This window comes from Salvelinus alpinus, chromosome 13, assembly GCF_045679555.1.
Source record: "Salvelinus alpinus chromosome 13, SLU_Salpinus.1, whole genome shotgun sequence".
In the NCBI taxonomy this organism is placed as follows: Eukaryota; Metazoa; Chordata; class Actinopteri; order Salmoniformes; family Salmonidae; genus Salvelinus; species Salvelinus alpinus.
In genome coordinates this window covers 33,363,364-33,388,030 of record NC_092098.1, presented here as the reverse complement: position 1 = coordinate 33,388,030, position 24,667 = coordinate 33,363,364, and the positions used below count along the sequence as shown (strand labels likewise).

General features: G+C 42.6%; 1 protein-coding gene across 5 annotated transcripts in view; it reads right to left on the bottom strand.

Moving 5' to 3' along the window:
• The window catches only part of LOC139537577 (cell adhesion molecule 1-like), a 526,303-nt gene that overhangs the window by 78,098 nt on the left and 423,538 nt on the right, over positions 1-24,667 (bottom strand). For all 5 annotated transcript variants that reach the window (XM_071339048.1, XM_071339049.1, XM_071339050.1 and 2 more), the window contains 2 exons: positions 13,253-13,349; positions 10,946-11,118 (listed from right to left, as the gene is read on the bottom strand). In XM_071339048.1, the coding sequence (XP_071195149.1) occupies positions 10,946-11,118; positions 13,253-13,349 (270 nt within the window). The remainder of the gene's footprint in view (positions 1-10,945; positions 11,119-13,252; positions 13,350-24,667) is intronic.

Here is a 24,667-nt window from a genome sequence, read left to right as displayed (position 1 = left end):
TACCTCGACTAACCTGTACCCCCGCACAGTGATTCGGCTACCGGTACCCCCTGTATATAGCCACATTATTGTTATAGTATATTCTTGTGTTACTGTTAAATTTTTTCACTTTAGTTTATTTAGTAAATATTTTCTTAACTCTATTTCTTGAACTGCATTGTTAGTTAAGGGCTTGTAAGTAAGCATTTCACGGTAAGGTCTACACTTGTTGTATTCGGCACGTGACAAACAACATTTTATTTGATTTGGAGAAGGTGAAAAGCTTCAAGTTCCTCAGCGTACACATCACTAACAATCTGAAATGGTCCACCCAGACAGACATTGTGGTGAAGAAGGCGCAACAAAGGGTGGTGCGGTCTGCCCAACGCATCACCGGGGCTACATTGCCCGCCCTCCAGGACATGTACAGCACCCGGTGTCACAGGAAGGCCAAGAAGATCATCAAGGACCTCAGCCACCCAAGCCATGCCCTGTTCACCCCGCTACCATCCAGAAGGCGAGGTCATTACAGGTGCATGAAAGGCCATCAGACTGTTAGTCACCAATAGCCACTATCCTCAGCCCAGTATCAGCGCCGGAGGAGAAATGGCGCCGGAGGAGATGGCCACCTTTTTACGGTCTCCTAACCAATTGTGCTATTATGTTTTTTTTTTTTTTCTGTATATCTTATATGCATAGTCACTTTAACTATACATTCATGTACATAATACCTCAATTGGCCCGACCAACCAGTGCTCCCGCACATTGGCTAACCGGGCTATCTGCATTGTGTCCCACCACCCGCCAACCCCTCTTTTTTATGCTACTGCTACTCTCTGGCCATCATATATGCATAGTCACTTTAACCACACCCACATGTACATACTACCTCAATAAGCCTGACTAACCGGTGTCTGTATATAGCCTTACTACTCTTATATTCAAATGTCTTTTTACTGTTGTCTTATTTCTTTACTTACCTACACACACAAACATACTTTTTTTCCCACCGCACTATTGGTTAGAGCTTGTAAGTAAGTATTTCACTGTATTCGGCGCACGAGACAAATACATTTTGATTTGATTCTGAACTTTAGTCACAGGCACTAGCCGGCTATCACTTGGTTAGACTGCTGCCCTATGTACATAGTCATGGAACACTGGTCACTTTAATAATATTTACATGTTTTACCAACTGCACATGTATATACTGTTCGCCCCAATTTCATGATATCCAATTGTAATCCAGTCTCATTGCTGCAACTCCCCAACGGGCTCGAGTCATGCGTCCTCCGAAACATGACCCGCCTAACCGCGCTTCTTAACACCCGCCAGCTAACCTGCACCAATGTGTCCGAGGAAACACTGTTCGCCTGATGACCGAGGACAGCCTGCAGGCACCCGGCCCACCACAAGGAGTCGCTAGAGCCCGCAAGTAAAGCCCCCCCGGTCAAACCCTCCCATAACCCTGACGACGCTGGGCCAATTGTGCGTTGCCCTATGGGAATCACGGCCATGGCCGGTTATGACAGAGCCTTGGATTGAACCCGCGTCTTTAGTGACGACTCTGCGATGCAGTGCCTTAGAGCGCAGTGCCACTCGGGAGGTTGTATATACTGTTTTCTAGTCAAAACCTATCCTACACTGAACAAAAATATAAGCGCAACATGTAAAGTGTTGGTCCCATGTTTCATTAGCTGAAATAAAGATCCCAGAAATGTTCCATACGCACAAAAAAGCTTATTTCTCTCAAATTTGGCGCACAAATGTGGTTACATCCCTGTTAGTGAGCATTTCTCCTTTGCCAAGATAAACCATCCACCTGACAGGTGTAGCATAGCAGGAATCTGATTAAACAGCATGATCATTACAAAGGTGCACCTTGTGCTGGGGACAATAAAAGGCCACTCTAAAATGTGATGTTTTGTCACACAACACATTATCACAGATCTCAAGTTTTGAGGGAGCGTGCATTTGGATTGCTGACTGCAGGAATGTCCTCCAGAGCTGTTGTCAGGTAATCTAATATTAATTTATATATCATAAGCCGCCCTCAACGTCATTTTAGAGAATTTGTCAATTCGTCCAACTGGCCTCACAACCACAGACGAGTATGGTGTCGTGTGGGCGAGCGGTTTGCTGATGTCAACGAAATACCCCATGGTGGCGGGGGGGTTATGGTAAGGGCAGGTATAAGCTACGGACAACAAACTGAATTTGAATGCACAGAAATACTGTGACGAGATCCTGAGGCCCATTTTGAGGCCCATGTTTACATATAGGCATAAATGGGACCCATGTCGCCCAAAAAGTTATACTTTTGACTCATCTGTCCACAGAACATTCTTCCAAGAGTCTTGATGATCATCCAGGTGCTTCCAGGTGCTTTTTGGCAAACTTGAGTCAACTTTTTGGACAAGATGGGTCCCAATGTGTCTGACGAAAACCAAACACTGCATTCCACAGTAAGAAGCTCATACCAACAGTCAAGCATGGTGGTGGTAGTGTGATGGTTTGGGGATGCTTTGCTGCCTCAGGAACTGGACGACTTGCCTTAATAGAAGGAAACATGAATTCTGCTCTGTATCAGAGAATTCTACAGAAAAAACTCAGGCCATCCGTCTGTGAGCTGAAAATGAAGCGCAACTGGGTCATGCAGCAAGACAATGATCCAAAACACACAATCAAGTCTACATGAAAATGGTTAAAAAGCAAAAAATGTGACTTTTTGGAATGGCCTAGTGAAAGTCCAGACCTAATCCCAATTGAGATGTGGCAGGACTTGAAACGAGCAGTTCATGCTTGAAAACCGACAAATGTCGCTGAGTTAAAGTAGTTCTGCATGCAAGAGTGAGCTAAAATTCCTCCACAGCGATGTGAGAGTCTGATCAACAACTACAGGAAACATTTGGTTGCAGTTATGGCAGCTAAATGTTTTTTTTTTTGTTGAGTTTATTAACTTGACCATTAAAAAAAAAGCACACATAAAACTTGAAAAGCCTTACATGCACATTAGTACAATTATTGAGGATTACACACAAAGTCTGGACTTATTTCCATTGTGGTCCTCTTGAGACAAGATGGCTAGGCAAGATCAACACGGTTGCACACAGTTGATAGCGAGATAATAAAACATAAAAACAAAGAAGAACATCTACGTCATCATTGCAGTTGCATCGTAAGGTATATTGAATAGGCACAGAACACATCAAACTGATTTTTGCCCAGAAAGGACGTTGTTTTTATGGGCAGAGGCAACACATTCCAATCTGAGGCTCCAGTATACAAGAAAGTACCTTTCCCAGCATTACATGTATAAGCACACATTAGCAACACCTGATCTGGTGCTGTGATTGTGTGTATCTTTAACATGGGGAAAGTAATCAGTTAGATATCTGGGCGCAGAACCACAAATATTCCTGTAAACCATACCCAGTCTAATCTGGGCACCTTAGCCTCAACAGGCAGCCTGTTTAGTTCCTGAGAGCAGCTTATTCTGGAGCTTCCACATCAGAAGCATAGATAAGCACCCAAACCAGGAAGAACTAGCGTAGTCAAAATGGCATTGAATGAGGGAAGTGGCCATCACTAGCACTACCAGTTATTGAGTGTAAGGGAGCAATTATTTTTTCACACAGGGGAATTGGGTATTGATTAACTTTGTTAATTAAATAAATAAAATAAGTATATATATTTTTTGTTATTTGTAAACTCAGGTTCCTTTTATCTAATATTAGGTTTTGGTTGAAGATCTGAAATGTTTCTATATTTCAAAACGATAGGTGGTCATTGGACAAAGAGACTGTCAAATCAAGTGAAAACCGCCTGTCTCTTTGGTGCATAATGATGGCTGTCCTTCGTGGGCTAATTGACGTGTTGTGTAGCCAATACGTAATGTAGAATGATGAAACAAAGTTTAGTTGCTTTCTAGAGTGACTAAGGATTGCACAGAAACTGAACTTGACTGGGTGAAACAAGGTTTAGCCAGTGAAATTTCATAGATAGTTTTTTTGCAAGTTGAAAGACTTGGATCGTGTTAGGATATAAAAATTTATTTTATCAAACAAAACTACCGAATGTAAGTACATTATATACAGTCAGAGGTGAATGAATCAAACCAGTTGCCTTGATAAGTGTTTTGTTGTTGTGCACTATCCTCAAACAATAGCATGTTATTTTTTCGCTATAATTGCTACGGAAAATTGGACTGCAGTTAGATTAACAATAATTTAAGCTTTCTGACCATGTAAGACATGTCTATGTCCCGGAAAGTTGGCTTTTGTATACAATGCCTTTCTAGTCAAATATCGCATATATTTAGCCGCAACTGTCCCGATTTTGGGACACTGATCCAGTAAAGGTTCATTTGTGGAATATCTTTCATTCTTAATGCATTTGAGTCAATCAGTTGTGTTGTGACAAGGTAGGGGTGGTATACAGAAGATAGACCTATTTGGTAAAAGACCAAGTCCATATTATGGCAAGAACAGCTCAAATAAGCAAAGAGAAATGACAGTCCATCATTACTTTAAGACATGAATGTCAGTTAATACGGAAAATGTCAAGAACTTTGAACGTTTCTTCAAGTGCAGTCGCAAAAACCATCAAGCATTGTGAAGAAACTGGCTCTCATGAGGACCACCACAGGAAAGGAAGACCCAGCCTCAGAAAATGCTTCAGAATTCAAGTAACAGACACATCTCAACATCAACTGTTCAGAAGAGACTGCGTGAATCAGGCCTTCATGGTCGAATTGCTGCAAAGAAACCACTACTAAAGGACACCAATAAGAAGAAGAGACTTGCTTGGGCCAAGAAACACGAGCAATGGACAATAGACCAGTGGAAATCTGTCCTTTGGTCTGATGAGTCCAATTTTTTGATTTTTGGTTCTAACCGCTGTGTCTTTGTGAGATGCAGAGTAGGTGGACGGATGATCTCCGCATGTGTGGTTCCCACCGTGAAGCATGGAGGACGAGGTGTGATGGTGTGGGAGTGCTTTGCTGGTGACACTGTCATTGAATTATTTAGAATTCAAGGCACGCTTAACCAGCATGGCTACCACAGCATTCTGCAGCGATACACCATCCCATCTGGTTTGCGCTTAATGGGACTACCATTTGTTTTTCAACAGGACAATGATCCAAAACACCTCAAGGCTGTGTAATGGTTATTTGATCAAGAAGGAGAGTGATGGAGTGCTGCATCAGATGACCTGGCCTCCACAATCACCCGACATCAACCCAATTGTGATGGTTTGGGATGAGTTGGACCGCAGCGTGAAGGAAAAGTAGCCAACAAGTGCTCCAACATATGCGGGAACTCCTTCAAGATGGTTGGAAAAGCATTCCAAGTGAAGCTGGTTTAAGAAGGCACACATGTTAATTAAAATGCATTCCAGGTGACTACCTCATGAAGCTGGTTGAGAGAATGCCAAGAGTGTGCAAAGCTGTCATCAAGGCAAAGGGTGGCTACTTTGAAGAATCTCAAATATAAAATACATTTCGATTAGTTTAACACTTTTTGGGTTACTACGATTCCATATGTGTTATTTAATAGTTTTGATGTCTTCACTATTATTCTACAATGTAAAAAATAGTAAAATTAAAGAAAATCCCTTGAATGAGTATGGGTGTCCAAACTTTTGACAGGTGTGTGCCTTTCCAAATCATGCCCAGTCAATTTAATTTATCACAGGTGGACTCCAATCAAGTTGTAAAAACATCTCAAGCATAATCAATGAAAACAGGATGCACCTGAGCTCAATTTCAAATCTCATAGCAAAGGGTCTGAATACTTATGTAAATAAGGTATCTGTTTTTAATTTTTAATACATGTGCAAAGAATTCTGAAAACCTGTTTTGCTATGTTATCATGGGGTATTGTGTGTAGATTGCTGAGGATTTTTTATTTATTTTATTTTTTTAAACCCATTTTAGAATAAGGCTGTAGCGTAACAAAATTTGGAAAAAGTCAAGGGGTCTGAATACTTTCTGAAGGCACAGTATATATTTCTTAATTCCATTCTTTTACTTTTTAGATGTGTGTATTGTTCGATACTACTGCACTGTTGGAGCTAGGAACACAAGCATTTCGCTACACCCGCAATAACATCTGCTAAATATGTGTATGCGGCAAATAAAATTTGATTTGATCTGTTTCTATACATTTGCATGTTATGAGTGTCACAGTAGTCACTAGCCATGTCTGACATGATCTCATAGTCTACCATTGATCTCAGGCTGCCTTGTAAAATTGAAGTGCCAGCTCGAGCCCTAACCAGGAGCAATGAACGAGCACAAGACCCTGGTTAAGAATGGGGGTTGGAGGAGGTTGTCAAGAGGAGAGAATTTACGACTTCATTATAATGGCTGGCTGATGGGAGTGGGTCTGGCTGTGGCAGGACTGCACATGTTGTTTGCCTGCAGCTGGTGTCCTGTAGATTTTCTCCAGTTAGGCTGCCTGATTGCGAGTCACATCTGATGACAAAATATGTTCCCCTATACTAGGTTAGGGTGTGTAATAGGAACCGGTGGCTCTTTATTTGCGACAATGTTTTTCATTATGTTTTTCATTTTCCAAGCCAGCGTGTAGATACAACTGTAGGATGAAGGCTAACAAGGTTACTGTAAAGGGTCCAATACATTTTTTCAGCTTTGGCTGTGTGTCTCCTTACAGGGGGCATTAATACTGTACCGGCCACACAATAATACAACTTCCATTTCCACAAACTGTTGGCGACACTTGACTCAGGTCGGGTGTTGGTGGTTGGGATAAACAAAGCTCCACTCCAGAACAGTTTTGTAGAGTGTATCGCCAACAGCAGCGATGGTTCTTCAGCGCCGATGCCAGGGGCTGGGAGGAGGATGCCAGGGGCTGGGAGGAGGATGCCAGGGGCTGGGAGGAGGATGCCAGGGGCTGGGAGGAGGATGCCAGGGGCTGGGAGGAGGATGCCAGGGGCTGGGAGGAGGATGCCAGGGGCTGGGAGGAGGATGCCAGGGGCTGGGAGGAGGAAACCCCTGGAAGGAGGAGGTGGAACTCTTAGGGAGCCGAGAGGAGAGCGACAAGCCGCAGAGCACGGAGGACTAAAAGGCAGAGCTTGTGAAGAAGGGAGGTCCTGTTTATTGGGTTAACGCTGGCTCTGTAAACTGGTTAAAGTCCTGGGTGCTAGGTCTCATTCGACTGCAGGGCCCCACCGATTTTCCTTTTTCCACGGGCCACTTGAAGAAATGGGTACCGGGGAATGCATTCTTTCTCCCGGTAAGCAGGTTAGTGTCAGCTGCACTCCCGGTGCTCTCCATCACTTAGTTTCACAATAGTCGAGGAAACAAACGTATTAGAGGGATGGGTGCCAGTGCTACATCTGTTCTGCCTGTTGACTGAGGGGAGGCAGGATGGGGAGGGATAGGGAGGCTTCTTGACTTACTGTACGGGAGCTTTGATTGGTTCAGAAGTGAATGGTAAATGATGGAGGGGGGGAAAGCCTATAACACATTACATTTCCAGACCACTCCAACCTAGAGGATATTGAGCCCCCCACTGAGCATACTGGGACAGTAATAACTCAAATGGATTTCCTATTGTAATTTGCCATGACTTAACCAGCAGGAAAGTGCATTATAGTGAAAACATGTAGTACCAGTGTAGCTAGTAATACCTGAAATAAACACTTAACTATAAACATCTCTGAATGTCACACACACATTACTCACTTTTGCAGATTTGTTTGATTTTTTAAATTATGTATTTTAGCAGAACCCTGAGGTATATTTTCATAATGGCTCAGACAACATTTGTATTAACATGTGTGTGCATCACTGTTTGTGTGTGTATGTATGTCAGTGTGTGACTCGCTTGACATCACCGATATGTCGGGGCTGCTGTGTTTGTAATAAGAATATGTCTGTCTGTGAATTTGAAGGGGAATGTGTGCAGCTACACGCAGATGCCATCACTGCCTGTCTTTGAGTTGAGAGCTGGAGAGAGGGGAGGATATTTCAGTGTCAGTGAGTTCGCTTCGCTAACATCTTGCCGCTCCGGTGAATTTTGCGCGCACTTGCATGTGCGTGTTAGAGGAACATGGCGCAAGATTAGGCGCAGACAGCCCGGGCCCTGCATTGTCCTGTACATCCCTTCATTACCAAGTTTAATGTGGGACATGATGCATGACTGAATTACAGTAGGGCTGCGTGGTTAATGGCACCCTATTCCCAATATAGTGCACTACTTTTGACCTGGTCCCACAGGGCTCAGATCAAATGTGGTGGATTATGTAGGGAATATGATGCCATTACGGGCACTACCTAAATGTTAGAGCGGGGGTGCAGAAACCAAAGTCATCAAAGAGCAGACAGAGGCTTTATTATCATAGAGGCTGATGTTAATGGGAGGAGAGCTATCTTTTTCTCTTTTCTGCAGTCCACATGTTGCCTGTGTTGTTTGTTTCTCACAGTAGGAGAGGAGGGAAAAGTAGAGGGCGCTCTCACGTGCCCAGAGCGGAGGTTCAAAGCTGGTGGAGAGATGTGGAAAAAACCCTGGTGCAATTACCAACCACAGCATTTACACCTTGAGCTGAGGCTAGCTTTTGGAACACAAGCAGTGAGAAGTGGAAGAAGGAACCGGGACTCGCTGATAGTCATATATTGTCTGTGATGGCAGAGCGACTGTGTTCACATACACAAAATGTTTATGAATACAACTCACTCACTCACTGCCCATCTCTCTATCTTTGTCTAACACTTAACATACAGACACACATTCCCTAGCTTCATCTATCAATCCAAACGGCTCCGTCCATAAACACATTTAACAAGGGCAAAAAAAAGGTGGAAAAAAACGCTTCACAGTCTTTCACGAGCCTCGTTGTTTTACCACATTCGTCATTAACACTACCTCCTGCTCTTCCATTATTCAGCATTCATCTGTCAGGCAACAAGACCTTTTTTAAAAAGGTTATTCTCAGTCCATTAATGCCCTCTGAAAATAGCAGCCAAATAATTTCTCCCGCAGGCTTAGTAAGGCTCAGTAAGCTATATCAGCCGAGTACATTTTGCGGAGGGAAAATGGTCAGATTAGATGGTAATGTCCTGCAGGGAAGGAAATGTCATTCGAATCAATGGTATTGAACTGTGTTCAGATAACGCTGTGGGGAGAGAGAGAGGGGAAGAGAGAGAGAGGGAATGGGGGATAAAGAGAGAGAGAGATGGATAGAGAGAGGTGGGTGGGAGATACGTACCATGAATATAGAATATCAGAAGGAATAGAGAGATAGGGGATGGGGGGATAAAAAGAAAGAGAGATAGACAAAGAGAGGGTGGTGGAAGGTACGTACCATACACGCAGAGTATGTACATTACCAGTCAAAAGTTTGGACACACCTACTTTACTTTATTTTTACTATTTTCTACATTGTAGAATAATAGTGAAGACATCAAAACTATGAAATAACACATATGAAATCATGTAGTAAAACCAAAAAAGTGTTAAACTTATTTTATATTCTTCAAAGTAGCCACCCTTTGCCTTGATGACAGCTTTGCACAGTCTTGGCATTCTCACAACCAGCTTCATGAGGTAGTCACCTGCAATGCATTTCAATTAACAGGTGTGCCTTGTTAAAAGTTAATTTGTGGAATTTCTTTCCTTCTTAATGTGTTTGAGCCAATCAGTTGTGTTGTGACAAGGTAGGGGTGGTATACAGAAGATAGACCTATTTGGTAAAAGACCAAGTCCATATTATGGCAAGAACAGCTCAAATAAGCAAAGAGAAATGACAGTCCATCATTACTTTAAGACATGCATGTCAGTCAAAGCAGAACATTTCAAGATCTTTGAACGTTTCTTCAAGTGCAGTCGCAAAAACCATCAAGCATTGTGAAGAAACTGGCTCTCATGAGGACCACCACAGGAAATGAAGACCCAGAGTTACTTCTGCTGCAGAGGATAAGTTCATTAGAGTTACCAGCCTCAGAAATTGCAGCCCAAATAAATGCTTCAGAGTTCAAGTAACAGACACATCTCAACATCAACTGTTCAGAGCAGACTGCGTGAATCAGGCCTTCATGGTCGAATTGCTGCAAAGAAACGACTACTAAGGGACACCAATAAGAAGAAGAGACTTGCTTGGGCCAAGAAACACGAGCAATGGACATTAGACCAGTGGAAATCTGTCCTTTGGTCTGATGAGTCCAAATTTTAGATTTTTGGTTCTAACCGCTGTGTCTTTGTGAGATGCAGAGTAGGTGAACGGAGGATCTCCGCTTGTGTGGTTCCCACCGTGAAGCATGGAGGACGGGGTGTGATGGTGTGGGAGTGCTTTGCTGGTGACACTGTCTGTGATTTATTTAGACTTCAATGCACGCTTAACCAGCATGGCTACCACAGCATTCTGCAGCGATACGCCATCCCATCTGGTTTGCGCTTAATGGGACTACCATTTGTTTTTCAACAGGACAATGACCCAATACACCTCCAGGCTGTGTAAGGGTTATTTGACCAAGAAGGAGTGTGATGGAGTGTTGCATCAGATGACCTGGCCTCCACAATCACCCGACCTCAACCCAATTGAGATGGTTTGGGATGAGTTGGACCGCAGAGTGAAGTAAAAGCAGCCAACAAGTGCTCAGCATATGTGCAAACTCCTTCAAGACTGTTGGTAAAGCATTCCAGGTGAATGCCAAGAGTATGCAAAGATGTCATCAAGGCAAAGGGTGGCTACTTTGAAGAATCTCAAATAAAAAATATATTTTGATTTGTTTAACACTTTTTTTGGTTACAACATGATTCCATATGTGTTATTTCATAGTTTTGATGTCTTCACTATTATTCTACTGTAAAAATAAAGAAAAACCCTTGAATGAGTAGGTGTGTCCAAACTCTTGAATGGTTCTGTAGTCATCCGAGAGAGAGAGGGGGAGGATTGAAAGATAAAGAGAGAGAGAGACCGTGTTGAATCGAGAGGTACGTACCGTAGACGTAGAGGATGTAGTCGTCATACGACTCGCCCACTGAGTTGGCAGCGAAGCAGCGGTAGGTGCCGTTGTAGGTCTTGTTGAGGTTCTCGATGTACAGGTCCGGGCCGGTGATGAGGGCGTGTGAGGGCAGGTCATCATCCACCTTCACCCAGTTGATCTGCTGAGGACTACAGAGAGAGAGAGGGGACAGCAATGTCACTCAGTGATCAAATAATCTGTGTTTTCACCTTTGGAACTATTCTATTGGCTCCATAGGAGAGCGAGGGGACAGTAATTTCATTGGTCAGACACATCGTTTCCCCTAGACCTAGATCTTGAATACACATTATGCCAAATAATTACAAATAAAGATAGGTTACCTTTTTTGGACTATATTCAATTGGTTCCTTTGTACCTGGCGGGCTAAATCAATCACCACCCCAAGTATATATATATATATATATATATTTTAAGTTCTTGTTTGTTTCCCCTTTTAAGGCTCCGATAGGGCGCATCCGATAGGGTAAACATCAACACACCCAATGAGATTCTTTCACCTTTGATTGCCAAACTATTTGTGTGTGTATATGTGTGTGCTATTTAGGTGGGGAGCCTTTTATGTTCCTGGCCTAGTGATGTGGCTAACTACATTACCCAGCCATCTTTGTTCCCTCACTACCTTGGCAGGAAGCTTACAGGAAGTGCTGGATCTGGATCCCATTTCTTTGACGAGCTATGTAAGAACCAGAAGCCACCGAGGGGGGAAAAACAAAGCGCCTCTTAACTCTGTTTTGCTCTCGCAACTTTCAATGGCTGGCTGCTAGCTAGCTAACACGCCGTTATGTCCCTTGAGTGGGTGCCGAGGACTCTCTCTTGTTGTTCTGTTTTTGTGTTGCTGTTTAAACTTGTTTCCTTCCATTTGAAAACACTTGGTTTGGAGAGAGCAAGGGAGGGAGGGAGAGAAAAAAGGGAGGAAGAAAGAGAAAAAGGGCTAAGCCTTGAAACAAAAGAGCAGTTTGAGCTCAGTAACAGTTGAACTCTCGCCTTTGTGGCGGGGTGAAAAAACATTTGATGGCTGCGGCGGCGGGCGGCTCGAGAGAGCAAATTGGAATCCCTCGTCGGGGCAAGAATCTTAGGGAACCGGAATCAGAGGTTAAATATACACACACAGTGTCAGCCTAAAAATGGAGTAATGACCTAGAAAAAGAGATTTACTGGGGGGTGGGGTGACACATGAGAGATAGAGAGAGGGAGAGGAGGATGGAGAGAGAGAGGGAGGCAGTGGGGGAAGAGAGGAAGGTAGATAGAATACAAATGGACACACGGCCAGAGCCTGTCACTATCTCGGCTTAGTAATGAGTTCAGAGAACTCTCACAAGCTCTAATGAAAATGACTTCCAATTCTCTGGCCCACTGTATTGATTGTATTTTCATCTTTATTAAATTAATACGGGTGAGATCCGCCTTTACTCTCCCTGCTGAGTGCAAAACTTGAAGGGGAGAGGGAGGGAGGGGCCTGTGTGGTGTGTGTGTGTGTACACATCTGACATGTATTGTTCACAATTAATGCGCCTCGGGACAGGAGGCTTCGTAATGATGTAAGGTCTTCGCGGGGATCGCACGGCTGACGGCGTCATGTAATGACCGTTTGTGTCCCAAACGGTCATTGCACGAACGTACGAACACACACAGAAGTCAGAACCATGGACAGCCACATCATATTTAGCATACGTTGACTGGACTAAATTGTTTTTGGTATCTTTTAGTTGTCACTGTATTAGATTAAGCAGAGGTGATTTGATGATGCTGAAATGTTGAAGTTGAAATGGTGCTGGAATAGTGGAGGCAGCTCCTGTTTTCATTGCGACTTGCGGTAACTCTGTGGTTCTAAATCAATAGTTGTTTAGTGGTCAGAAAATGTCAGTAACAGTGACTTGCTTGACCATACTGTAGGTTATGTAACTATTTGTTACATGCAATATACTTTGTGGACTTCACTGGACAGAGGTTGTTCTCCTGTTTTGTGATGAAACAAAGGTGTGCTTGGATTTATTCTGCCACTGTGTCTTCTTATTGTCTCGGCCTTTAGGCCTATATACCACGATCGCAAGGCATATGAACAAACAGGTTATAGAGCAACACAATTATCCCAACAAATAGGTTGTAATGTGCCATTTGGGGGGGGGTTGGGGTTTCCCAAGAGATTTTATTCACTCACTCCTACTGATGTACACTTGTGTGTGAGCTCTGTTCGCTGCATTCCCGCCATTTGGCAAAATCCTAATTTAAAGTTACATGTGTGGGTTGTGTGGTGTGTCTTACTGGGGTTTGCCTTTGGCCTGGCATGACAGCTCCATGTTCTGTCCCTCCCTTGGCAGCCCATCAGGAAACTCCACTATGATCTTCACCTCCGGTTTATCTGTGGGGGGGGGGGGGAAGAGAGAGAGAGAGAGAGAGAGAGAGAGAGAGAGAGAGAGAGAGAGAGAGAGGGGAGAAATGTGGGGAGAGAGTGCGTCAATGTGACATGCAAGTCATTAGTTCTGTTACAAGTTTATAAAGTAGCTAGGCTTCAGTCTGCTTAATGTTTCTTCATTCCAAGTTTATGTAGGCTACGTGATGTGAAATGTACAGACGTGTGGTTGGGAAGTTCACAAAACAAGTGTTCCGGAGGACTTGTCTGAGGACAAAATCGGACTTCAAATCCCTGTACAAAATTGAGGGTGGTTGTGTATAATTGAGAGTTGTTTGTATACTTTCACAACACTTAACTAGAGACCATTGGAAGAGCCCACTCTATTCCTTACTATTATGAGATTATCATATTCTAGACGGTTTACCTGGATGCTAGTGCAGGGAATGCTTTGGTTTTATTTTATAGCAATAATGGGTGCGATAGCATCCTGCTGTTTCCCAAGGACTAGACCTGATTGATACGTGGATGGGGGACCACTTGGGAAAACCAGGCTGCTGCTGCTGGTATGGATCAGATTTGGGAGAGGAAATATAGTCAGACCTGTTCTTTAGGTACTTTCTTTAAGGAACACTGGATTACCTGGAAGGTCTCTCCCTACCAACTGTCACTGTGGTCATTAACATTACACTTCATTTTGAAAGACCAAATACTTGTTTTCCAGGGTCAAGCAGCATGATAGAAAACCCAAAACAATAACTCCCTGTATGACCAGAGATACTCTCTAAAGAGTTCCAAAAAGATTAGAAAATAACGATGCCAATATATCACTTCATAAAATCCTTCATGTTCCTCGGAACACTGCCTTGGAGCGGATTTTAACATTTAATACTGGGAACTTAGTTTAATAGTAGTGCTCAAATGGTGCATGGTTTGTGTAAATTGGATATGACATTTGCGAAAACTAGACACTACTGCTGTAGTCCCCAATGTAGATGCTGCTATAGATCCACAGAGGTTTTCTCTTTTCTACTGCCAACCTTAAACCCATAATTGCACCTCAGTCATGTTTGTGCCTGGTGGGCAATATTGGCAGAATTTTTTAAAAACAAGCTAAAAATGTGGACCTGTCATTATAAGTGGAATCCAGGCCTGGAATGCTTAGAGGAAGAAACATGACATCCAGCTCTGAAGTTGGCCAAACTCTCTCAACTCTTCAAACTCTGGAACGTTTGTATTGTAGTTAGGTAAATCTTTGTGAGATTTTATTTTTTACTATGCCATTCGAAGGTCTTTCCGAGTTTGGGCCTCAATACGTAGCCTCCTAGTGGAGGCTAGTGGAAGGACAAATCACAGGACAGGCTCCTTCCAACCATTACAATGAGCCCATCCTCTGATTTCTCCCTCCACCAGCCTCTACTGGTCCACATTCTCCTACTGTAACCTCCTATCTTCACAGCAGCACACTGTCCACTGTGCTCCAAGCCTTTCCTCTCTCTTCTTTGAGGTGCAGTTTGTCAACAGTCCATGGGGCCTGTGGCAGGCAACATCGACACCATTGACCTTTCTGGTCCATCAGTAACAATCTTTTGCTCATCCATTAACATGACTGGCCTGACTAGCCACCACACGCAGACTGGTCAGGTTCTACTCTCTTCCACCACCACCACCACCCAGTCATAGATAGCAGGTACTGAAGAATGGCTGTTAGTTGCCAGGCTCTAAAGGGATGGCTTGATCCATGTGTCATCCATACAGTAGCTGCTTACGCTGTTTACAACATTTGTGTGAAATGAAACAGGCTTGTGACATGGGGGTGGGGGGCTTGCAGTATGGTTTGGGTGTCATTATTGTACAGAACCTTAATGATTGCTTGGCTAGCTATCTTAGCTGACTGTTAGCTTTCAAAAGATGCATTCTGCCTTCTTCACCCACAAGTGGCTGTGAGTGAACTGCAGTGTGGTGACGGCAGGAGGCTCCCTCGTAGTGAGGAAGACATTATACTCTGGACTGGTGTGTGGTGTGCCGGCAGCAGAGGAAGCATAGTGGAGGAGTCACCCAGTGGCTAAAGAGGGAGCTGAGGATTGACAAGAACAACGTCTGAAGAGAGGACAACTCCAGCTCCATTACCATCATCAATCCTGTCCCTACCACCCAACTCAGCTGCCAGCAGAATAGATGCCATTACCAGGAGCAGGCACTCTCTGAAGCTAGACTTAGCTGCTCTCCATTTATTTTTTCTTCAGCTAGCTAACTGTTATCTCCTTTTTTTCTTGTTTCTTTTTTGTCTATATACTGCAATTCAGCTTTTAGCTGCAAACGTGTACAAGACAACTTAACCAATAATAAAATAATTTCAGAGATTCTGACTTTAAGGTTGTTGGAGTGTGTGAAGGAGTGCCCCAGATAAAACTTTTGTTTCTTTTTAATTATCGTTTTAGGGGAATAGTTGTTATATCGATAGGTTATCTAGAGGTGTTCCTTTGCAGGGTGCAATTAGTCAAAATAAAATATGTCCCTTCAAGACTAACGACAGTCATTGTAAGGTTTATGAACTTCCAACACCGTCTGCTGTCCTTGTAGTATCCGGGAAGGGAAACAAGATCAAATAAGAAAAAAAATCTGCCCCGCTAACTAGACTGTCTGGACGTCAAAGACGCTTTATGTAAGAAAGCCATAAAAGGTCCTTCTCAACAACAGTTAAGACAGAAACAGGATTATAAAAGTGGGTACATCAGCCCGGGCCACCTTTGAATGCTGCCTAAACACTAATAAGGCCCCCCTTAGCTCCCTTTGGTGTTCAGAAGAAAGATCAGCCTCTGTATTATGTACAGTGCTAATGAGAGCAAGGGGAGAAGAAAGGGAGAGAAGAAAGAGACAGACAGACGGGGAAAGTGAGAGAGAGACAGAGAGATGCAGAGAGGGGAAAGAAAGAGAGAAAGGTAAGAAAGAGAGACAGAGAAAGGGAATAGAAAGGGCAAGAGAAAGAGAGAGGAGAGGGGACAAGAGAGAGAGAAAAAGGGAGCAATTTAATTTGAGAGAGAGTGAAGGTACGAGAGTGAGAGAGAAGGAAGCGAGAGAGAGAGAATGTCAAAGAAAGCACACCATTACCTCCCTTTATGAACAGTTCCCTGGCAACAACAGCTGGCGTGGACCATGAAAATAAACACACAGTATGGCTACTGCACTACTGCTGGGTGTTGTGTTAATATGACCACCAGGATCATCACCGTCATCATCATCATCATCACCACCACCATTTTAATGTTACTGCTTTTATCAACAGCAGCAGCAGTATAAGTTGAAGTAGCAGAGTTAGCTAGTTGAGGCATGGTAAAGGAAGCAGTACAAGACAGAATATAAGAGGCACCAAATTGTAAAACATGTCCTTTAGGATCCCTTGGAAAAATATGCATCTTGCCTTCGTATTTAGGCCTAATAGCTTTTCCAAATCGAATATTCTCCCTGTGATGGAGCTTGCAGTGCTGCCACATACAGTGGTTTGTCCTTTAAAAGTTGCAGCGTACTGCAGCACAGCTTGCGTGGCGCCACAAAATTCTGTGCCAACCACTGGTACCATTAATGCTAGTTAGTGCTAGTTTGACCACCAGAGGGCATCTTTGTGAAGCATTTGATAGCTTTCAATAGTGGCTGTACTAGAGAATTGAAAACGTGTTTTTGTGAAAACATAGTATATGGGACTGATTAAGAAATTTTGCTTAATTTATTTGATTAATATTATGTTGTTTCTATTCCAAGAAAAACGAAAAACCCTCTGGGTTTCCATTAGGATGGAACGGAAAATATGGAGCTGTACAACGTGACGGTAGGGAGTAAGCTACAGTGCTGGGCTATTAAGCTAAATAATCCCTGTGCCGTGCGGGCACGCGGGAGACCGGGGATCAATTCCCCGACGGGGAGGAAGGAGGAGGCTGTCCTTGTAAATAAGAATTTGTTCTTAACTGATTCCATAAGTGTTTTTTCATAGTTGTGATGTATTCACTATTATTCTACAATGTAGAAAATAGTAAAAATAAAAAAAAATCCTGGAATGAGTAGGTGTGTCCAAACTTTTGAAGCAATAAAAATGTTTTGGCTAGAGAAATTGACGATACTACAATGCAACAAATACATTGATCCTCTCAGCAAGGTTTTCCCCATGGTCGTGGAGCAAGGTGGAAGTGCAACTAAAATGTAGTTTAAATAACTATCTGCATTTTGAATGTCTTTTTCTAGTTATTTTATTAACTAAAGCATAAAGATGTTGATGAAGAAATACTGTACCGCTGTTTTGAGTTAGAAATGTAACACTTCAGAGTACTTAAGCATCGAATACATTGCAGGTAGAGGGATGTTCACACCTACAGTAGCAGGGCTATGAAGAGTCTATTGTCCTGATAATCGGGCTACAAGTGTTTGAAAACCTGTTTTCAAAATGCCACGAGCTGTCCATCACTAATGTAAATAAAAACACAGCATCTTGCTTACATCCTTTATTGTAACAACAATGTCACAAATAATTTGTATCTACCTTTCCAATTACTTTTAGAGTTGGGATAAATTAGATTAATATTATGGTGTTTATTTTCCAAGAAAAACGAAAAATCCTCTGGGTTTCCGTTAGGATGGAACATAAATATGGCGCTGTACAATGTGACGGTCGGGAGTAGGCTACACAGTACTGGGCTATTTAGCTACGAATCCCTGTGTTGTGCACGGGCACACGGGAGAACGGGCTTTAATTACACTAAGAGCATAACATTTCTACACCATGATTTTAGTCTAACCAATACTCAAACAGAGATTCGGGATGCATCGGGATACTGGCCTTCTAGGCAGAGTTCCTCTGTCCAGTGTCTGTGTTCTTTTGCCCATCTTAATATTTTCTTTACATTGGCCAGTCTGAGATATGGCTTGATCTTTGCAACTCTGCCTGGAAGGCCAGGATCCAGGACTCGCCTCATCACTGTTGACGTTGAGACTGGTGTTTTGTGGGTACTATTTACTGAAGCTGCCAGTTGAGGACTTGTGAGGCGTCTGTTTCTCAAACTAGACACTCTAATGTACTTGTCCTCTTGCTCAGTTGTGCACCGGGACCTCCCACTCCTCTTTCTATCTCATTGTACGAGATCTTCAGTTTCTTGGCAATTTCTCGCATGGAATAGCCTTCATTTCTCAGAACAAGAATAGACTGACGAGTTTCAGAAGAAAGTATTTGTTTCTGGTCATTTTGAGCCTGAAATCGAACCCACAAATGCTGATGCTCCAGATACTCAACTAGTCTAAAAACGGTCAGTTTTATTGTTTCTTTAATCAGCACAACAATTTTTAGCTGCGCTAACATAACTGCAAAAGGGTTTTCTAATGATCAATTAGCCTTTTAAAATAATGGATTAGCTAACACAATGTACAATTGGAACACAGGAGTGATGGCTGCTGATAATGGGCCTCTGTACTCCTATGTACAGTTGAAGTCGGAAGTTTACATACACCGTGGCCAAATACATTTAAACTACATTTTTCACAATTCTTGACATTTAATCCTAGTAAAAATTCCCTGTTTAGGTCAGTTAGGATTACCACTTTATTTCTATAGGCTTGAGGTCAGGGCTTTGTGATGGCCCTCCAATACCTTTACTTTGTTGTCCTTAAGCCATTTTGCCACCACTTTGGAAGTATACTTGGGGTCATTGTTCATTTGGAAGACCCATTTGCGACCAAGCTTTAACTTCCTGACTGATGTCTTGAGATGTCGCTTCAATATAACGGCATACATTTCCACCCTCATGATGCCATCTATTTTGTGAAGTGCACCAGTCCCTCCTGCAGCAAAGCACCCACACAACATGACACTGCCACCCCGTGCTTCACGGGTTGGGATGGTGTTCTTCGACTTGCAAGCCTCCCCCTTTTTCTTCCAAACATAACGATGGTCATTATGGCCAAACAGTTCTATTTTTGTTTCATCAGACCAGAGGACATTTCTCCAAAAAGTATGATCTTTGTCCCCATGTGCAGTTGCAAACCGTAGTCTGGCTTTTTTATGGCGGTTTTGAAGCAGTGGCTTCTTCTTTGCTGAGCGGCTTTTCAGGTTATGTTGATATAGGACTCGTTTTACTGTGGATATAGATACTTTTGTACCGGTTTCCTCCAGCATCTTCACAAGGTCCTATGCTGTTTTTCTGGAATTGATTTGCACTTTTCGCACCAAAGAAGATGCTCATCTCTAGGAGACAGAACGGGTCTCCTTCCTGAGCGGTATGACGGCTGCTTGGTCCCATGGTGTTTATACTTGCGTACTATTGTTTGTACAGATGAACGTGGTACCTTCCGTCGTTTGGAAATTGCTCCCAAGGATGAACCAGACTTGTGGAGGTCTACAAATCTTTTTCTGAGGTCTTGACTGATTTCTTTTGATTTTCCCACGATGTCAAGCAAAGAGGCACTGAGTTTGAAGGTAGGCCTTGAAATACATCCACAGGTACACCTCTAATTTACTCAAATTATGTCAATTAGCCTATCAGAAGATTCTAAAGCCATGACATAATTTTCTGGAATTTTCCAAGCTGTTTAAAGACACAGTCAACTTAGTGTATGTAAACTTCTGACCCACTGGAATTGTGATACAGTGAGTTATAAGTGAAATAATCTGTCTGTAAACAATTGTTGGAAAAATTACTTGTGTCATGCACAAAGTACATGTCCTAACCGACTTCCCAAAACTATAGTTTGTTAACAAGAAATTTGTGGAGTGGTTGAAAAACGGGTTTTAATGACTCCAACCTAAGTGTATGTAAACTTACGACTTCAACTGTAGATATTCCATAAAGAAATCTGCCGTTTCCAGCTACAATAGTCATTTACAATACTAAGAATGTCTACACTGTATTTCTGATCAATTTGATGTTATTTTAATGGGCAAAAAATTTGCTTTTCTTTCAAAAACAAGAACATTTCTAAATGACCCCAAACTTTTGAACGGTAGTGTGTGTCTTTAGCAGGGATATAAAAAAAGGCACTGAATCAGCTAGCCTGATCTCCTCTGGCAGACCACTGCAAAGTCTAGGAGCTCCTAATGGTAAATGCCCTGTCTCCTTTCATTCTCAACCTAAACTTTGAAGATCACTAAATATGTCAACAGCGTAGCTCACCCCAGCCGCTCTGCTGTACGACCTTTCCGGTCAACACACAGCAATCTGTAGGCCGTCCATCCGTCCAAATTACAGACCTGGCAGAAGCTGTGTTGCTCTGTCTGAGTGATGGACAGGGCTGGGCGTGGCGCCACGTTTGTTGGACGGGCATGTACCATTTTTACGAGTGAGAACTTTGTTTCGGGGTTGGGCTGTGTTAGTTTCTCAACTGCACTATCCCAAAGGTTATTGTAACCACTTTGCCCAGAACTTGTGGTTGGTGGATTCAAATTAAACCGTTACATGGAGTGCAGAGGGTCGTACTGACAAAAGACACTACAGTACATCCCTTATTTTCCTCCCACTGCAGTGTAGTATCTCCTGTCATTGTCATCTTGATATCATGAAAGTAGAGGTTTAGTGTTTTGAACGCTACAGTACCATCGTCTGTCTCAGAGTCGTACTGTCTTAGACTCCTTAGACACAAACACTAAACATTCCTGTGACTTCCTGATATTGCCACTTGGGGAAATTAAGAGCAGCTGTATCGTACGAGGGAGATGGCCATTATCATTATGCTAACAGAATTATTTGCTTAGCTTTATTATTGGTGTCCCCCAGCAGCTCTTAAGCCTCAGCCCTCCACCTGCCCACGGGGGGAAGAAGCAATAGCGCAGTAGGGAAAATGTCTTTGCCTTGCCCAGCCAGCCATCTATATTATTACTGAGCTTATTTAATATCCCTGGACATGTTTTTTCTTTTTTTTCCCTATGGCAGAATGAAGTCTATTAGGACAGCCTGTGCACTCAATGATTTTAACATCGATTGCTTTTGCCTGCCCCGGCAGCATGGCGAGACATGGAGAAGCGATGTGTCTGATGAGAGCATGTGAGGCAGACCGTGGAATGAGAACGGTTATAATTTGGTCTGTTGGCTGGCTCACCTTGGAGAAGAATTTCAAGATTGATAGTTCATTATCACATTATTTTTTAGTATTTGCTAAAATGTCAAATCCAATTTACCCTTGGCTAAGCCCCATAAGCTAACGTATGGAATTGTTTTAAGAAGGTCATACCAAGGATCATTTAGCTATTTGATTTAGAATTTTAGGACCCCGTAACATATAAAAAATTATTCAAAAATTATTTGATGAAACCTTGAATTTGGATAAACAAATACATGTAGTTCCCCCACAAAAAAATGTAAAGGAAGTTTCTGTCCTATATCTGAGAGATACAGTGCATTTGGCGTGAAGCTTGGCATTCAGGCCAAAGAGTTCAATCTTGGTTACCTCAGAAAAGATCATCTGTTTCTCATGGTCTGAGAGTCCTTTAGGTACCTTTTGGCAAACTCCAAGCGGGCTGTCATTTGACTTTTACTGAGGAGTGGCTTCCATCTGGTAGAGTGCTGCAGAGATGATGGGCATTCTGGAAGGTTCTCCCATCTCTACAGAGGAACTCTGGAGCTCTGTCAGAGAGACCATTGGGTTCTTGGTCACCTCCCTGACAAAGGCCCTTCTCCCCCAATTGCCCAGTTTGGCCGTGCGGCTAGCTCTTGGAAGAGTCTTGGTGGTTCCAAACTTCTTCCATTTAAGAATGATGGAGGACATTGTGTTCTTGGGGACTTTGGTCAGGGAGTTGACTAAGAACCCGATGGTCACTCCAGAGTTTATCGGGACACGTCTCTGAATGTCCTTGAGTGGCTCAGCCGGAGCCCGGACTTGAACTTGATTGAACATCTCTAGAGAGACCTGAAAATAGTTGTGCAAACGTCCTCCATTTAAGAATGGAGGCCATTATGTTCTTGGGGACCTTCAATGCTGAAGAAATGTTTTGGTACCCCTCCCCAGATCTGTGCCTCGACACAATCCTGTCTCGGAGCTGTACGGATAATTCCTTCGACCTCATGGCTTGGTTTTTGCTCTGACATGCACTGTCAACTGTGGGACCTTATATAGACAGGTGTGTGCCTTTCCAAATCATGTCCAATCAATTGAATTTACCACAGGTGGACTCCAATCAAGTTGTAGAAACATCTCAAGGATGTTCAATCGAAACAGGATGCACCTGAGCTCAATTTCGAGTCTCTTAGATAAGGGTATGAATACTTATGTAAATACTCTGTTTCTGTTTTTTGTTTTGATTTTGATTTGCAAAAAACACGTTTTCACTTTTTCATTATGGGGTATTATGTGTAGATTGATGAGGATCATTTTTTAAAATCCATTTTAGAATATGGCGGTAACGTAACAAAATGTGGGAAAAAAATCAAGGGGTCTGAATACTTTCCGAATGTATTGTATAAGAAAGATCAGGAAATATATATATATATATATATACACAGTGGGGAGAACAAGTATTTGATACACTGCCGATTTTGCAGGTTTTCCTACTTACAAAGCATGTAGAGGTCTGTAATTTTTATCATAGGTACACTTCAACTGTGAGAGACGGAATCTAAAACAAAAATCCAGAAAATCACATTGTATGATTTTTAAGTAATTCATTTGCAGGTAATGAGTGGAGAACAGGAGGGCTACAGGTAATGAGTGGAGAACAGGAGGGCTTCTTAAAGAAAAGCTAACAGGTCTGTGAGAGCCGGAATTCTTACTGGTTGGTAGGTGATCAAATAATTATGTCATGCAATAAAATGCAAATGAATTACTTAAAAATCATACAATGTGATTTTCTGGATTTTTGTTTTAGATTCCGTATCTCACAGTTGAAGTGTACCTATGATAAAAATTACAGACCTCTACATGCTTTCTAAGTAGGAAAACCTGCAAAATCGGCAGTGTATCAAATACATGTTCTCCCCACTGTATATACACATTTATTATTATAATTTTTTTTATACATGTATTTAACCCCGTATTTTAGGCACTAAACTATTTCCATAGAAACTGAGTGTACGAAACATTAGGAACCATGACATAGAATGACCAGATGAATCCAGGTGAAAACTATGATCACTTATTGATAACACTTGTTAAATCCACTTCAATCAGTATAGATGAAGGGGATGAGACAGGTTACAGAAGGATTTTTAAGCCTTGAGATAATTGAGACATGGATTGTGTATGTGTGTCATTCAGAGGGTGAATTGGCAAGACCAAATATTTAAGTGCCTATGAACGGGGTATGGTAGTAGGTGCCAGGCGCACCGGTTTGAGCGTGTCAAGAACTGCAAAGCTGCTTGGTTTTTCATTATCAACAGTTTCACGTGTGTATCAAGAATGGTCCACCACCGAAAGGACATCCAGCTCACTTGACACAACTGTGGGAAGCATTGGAGTCACATGGAATGCTTTCGATACCTTGTAGGGTCCAAGCCACAATAAATTGAGGCTGTTCATTTTGCAGGGCTCTGGCAGTGCTCCGCCTTGCACAAAGGCGGAGGTAGCGGTCCTGCTGCTGGGTTGTTGCCCTCCTACGGCCTCCTCCACGTCTCCTGATGTACTGGCCTGTCTCCTGGTAGCGCCTCCATGCTCTGGACACTACGCTGACAGACACAGCAAACCTTCTTGCCACAGCTCGCATTGATGTGCCATCCTGGATGAGCTGCACTACCTGAGCCACTTGTGTGGGTTGTAGACTCCGTCTCATGCTACCACTAGAGTGAAAGCACCGCCAGCATTCAAAAGTGACCAAAACATCAGCCAGGAAGCATAGGAACTGAGAAGTGGTCTGTGGTCACCACCTGCAGAATCACTCCTTTATTGGGGGTGTCTTGCTAATTGCCTATAATTTCCACCTTTTGTCTATTCCATTTGCACAACAGCATGTGAAATGTATTGTCAATCAGTGTTGCTTCCTAAGTGGCCAGTTTGATTTCACAGAAGTGTGATTGACTTGGAGTTACATTGTGTTGTTTAAGTGTTCCCTTTATTTTTTTGAGCAGTGTATATAAACCCTGGATGACTGACAGGGGGTGCTGTATTGAAGCCACCGCGCAGCCATCTTAGTGGTACTCCTCCATTATAAAAATGATTTTGGAAGCTATAGAAATGCATTTATTAATGTCTGCATTAGTTTTTGACACATTTATTCTATTACAGATGCCTTAATGCATACATTTAAATTATATGATGTGAGCTAAACATAAAAATGACAAAAATATATTAAAACATTAAAAGTACTAAGGATACTGTTCCCACTACAAAAACAAAACATACTTAAATACATGTAATTTTGTCAT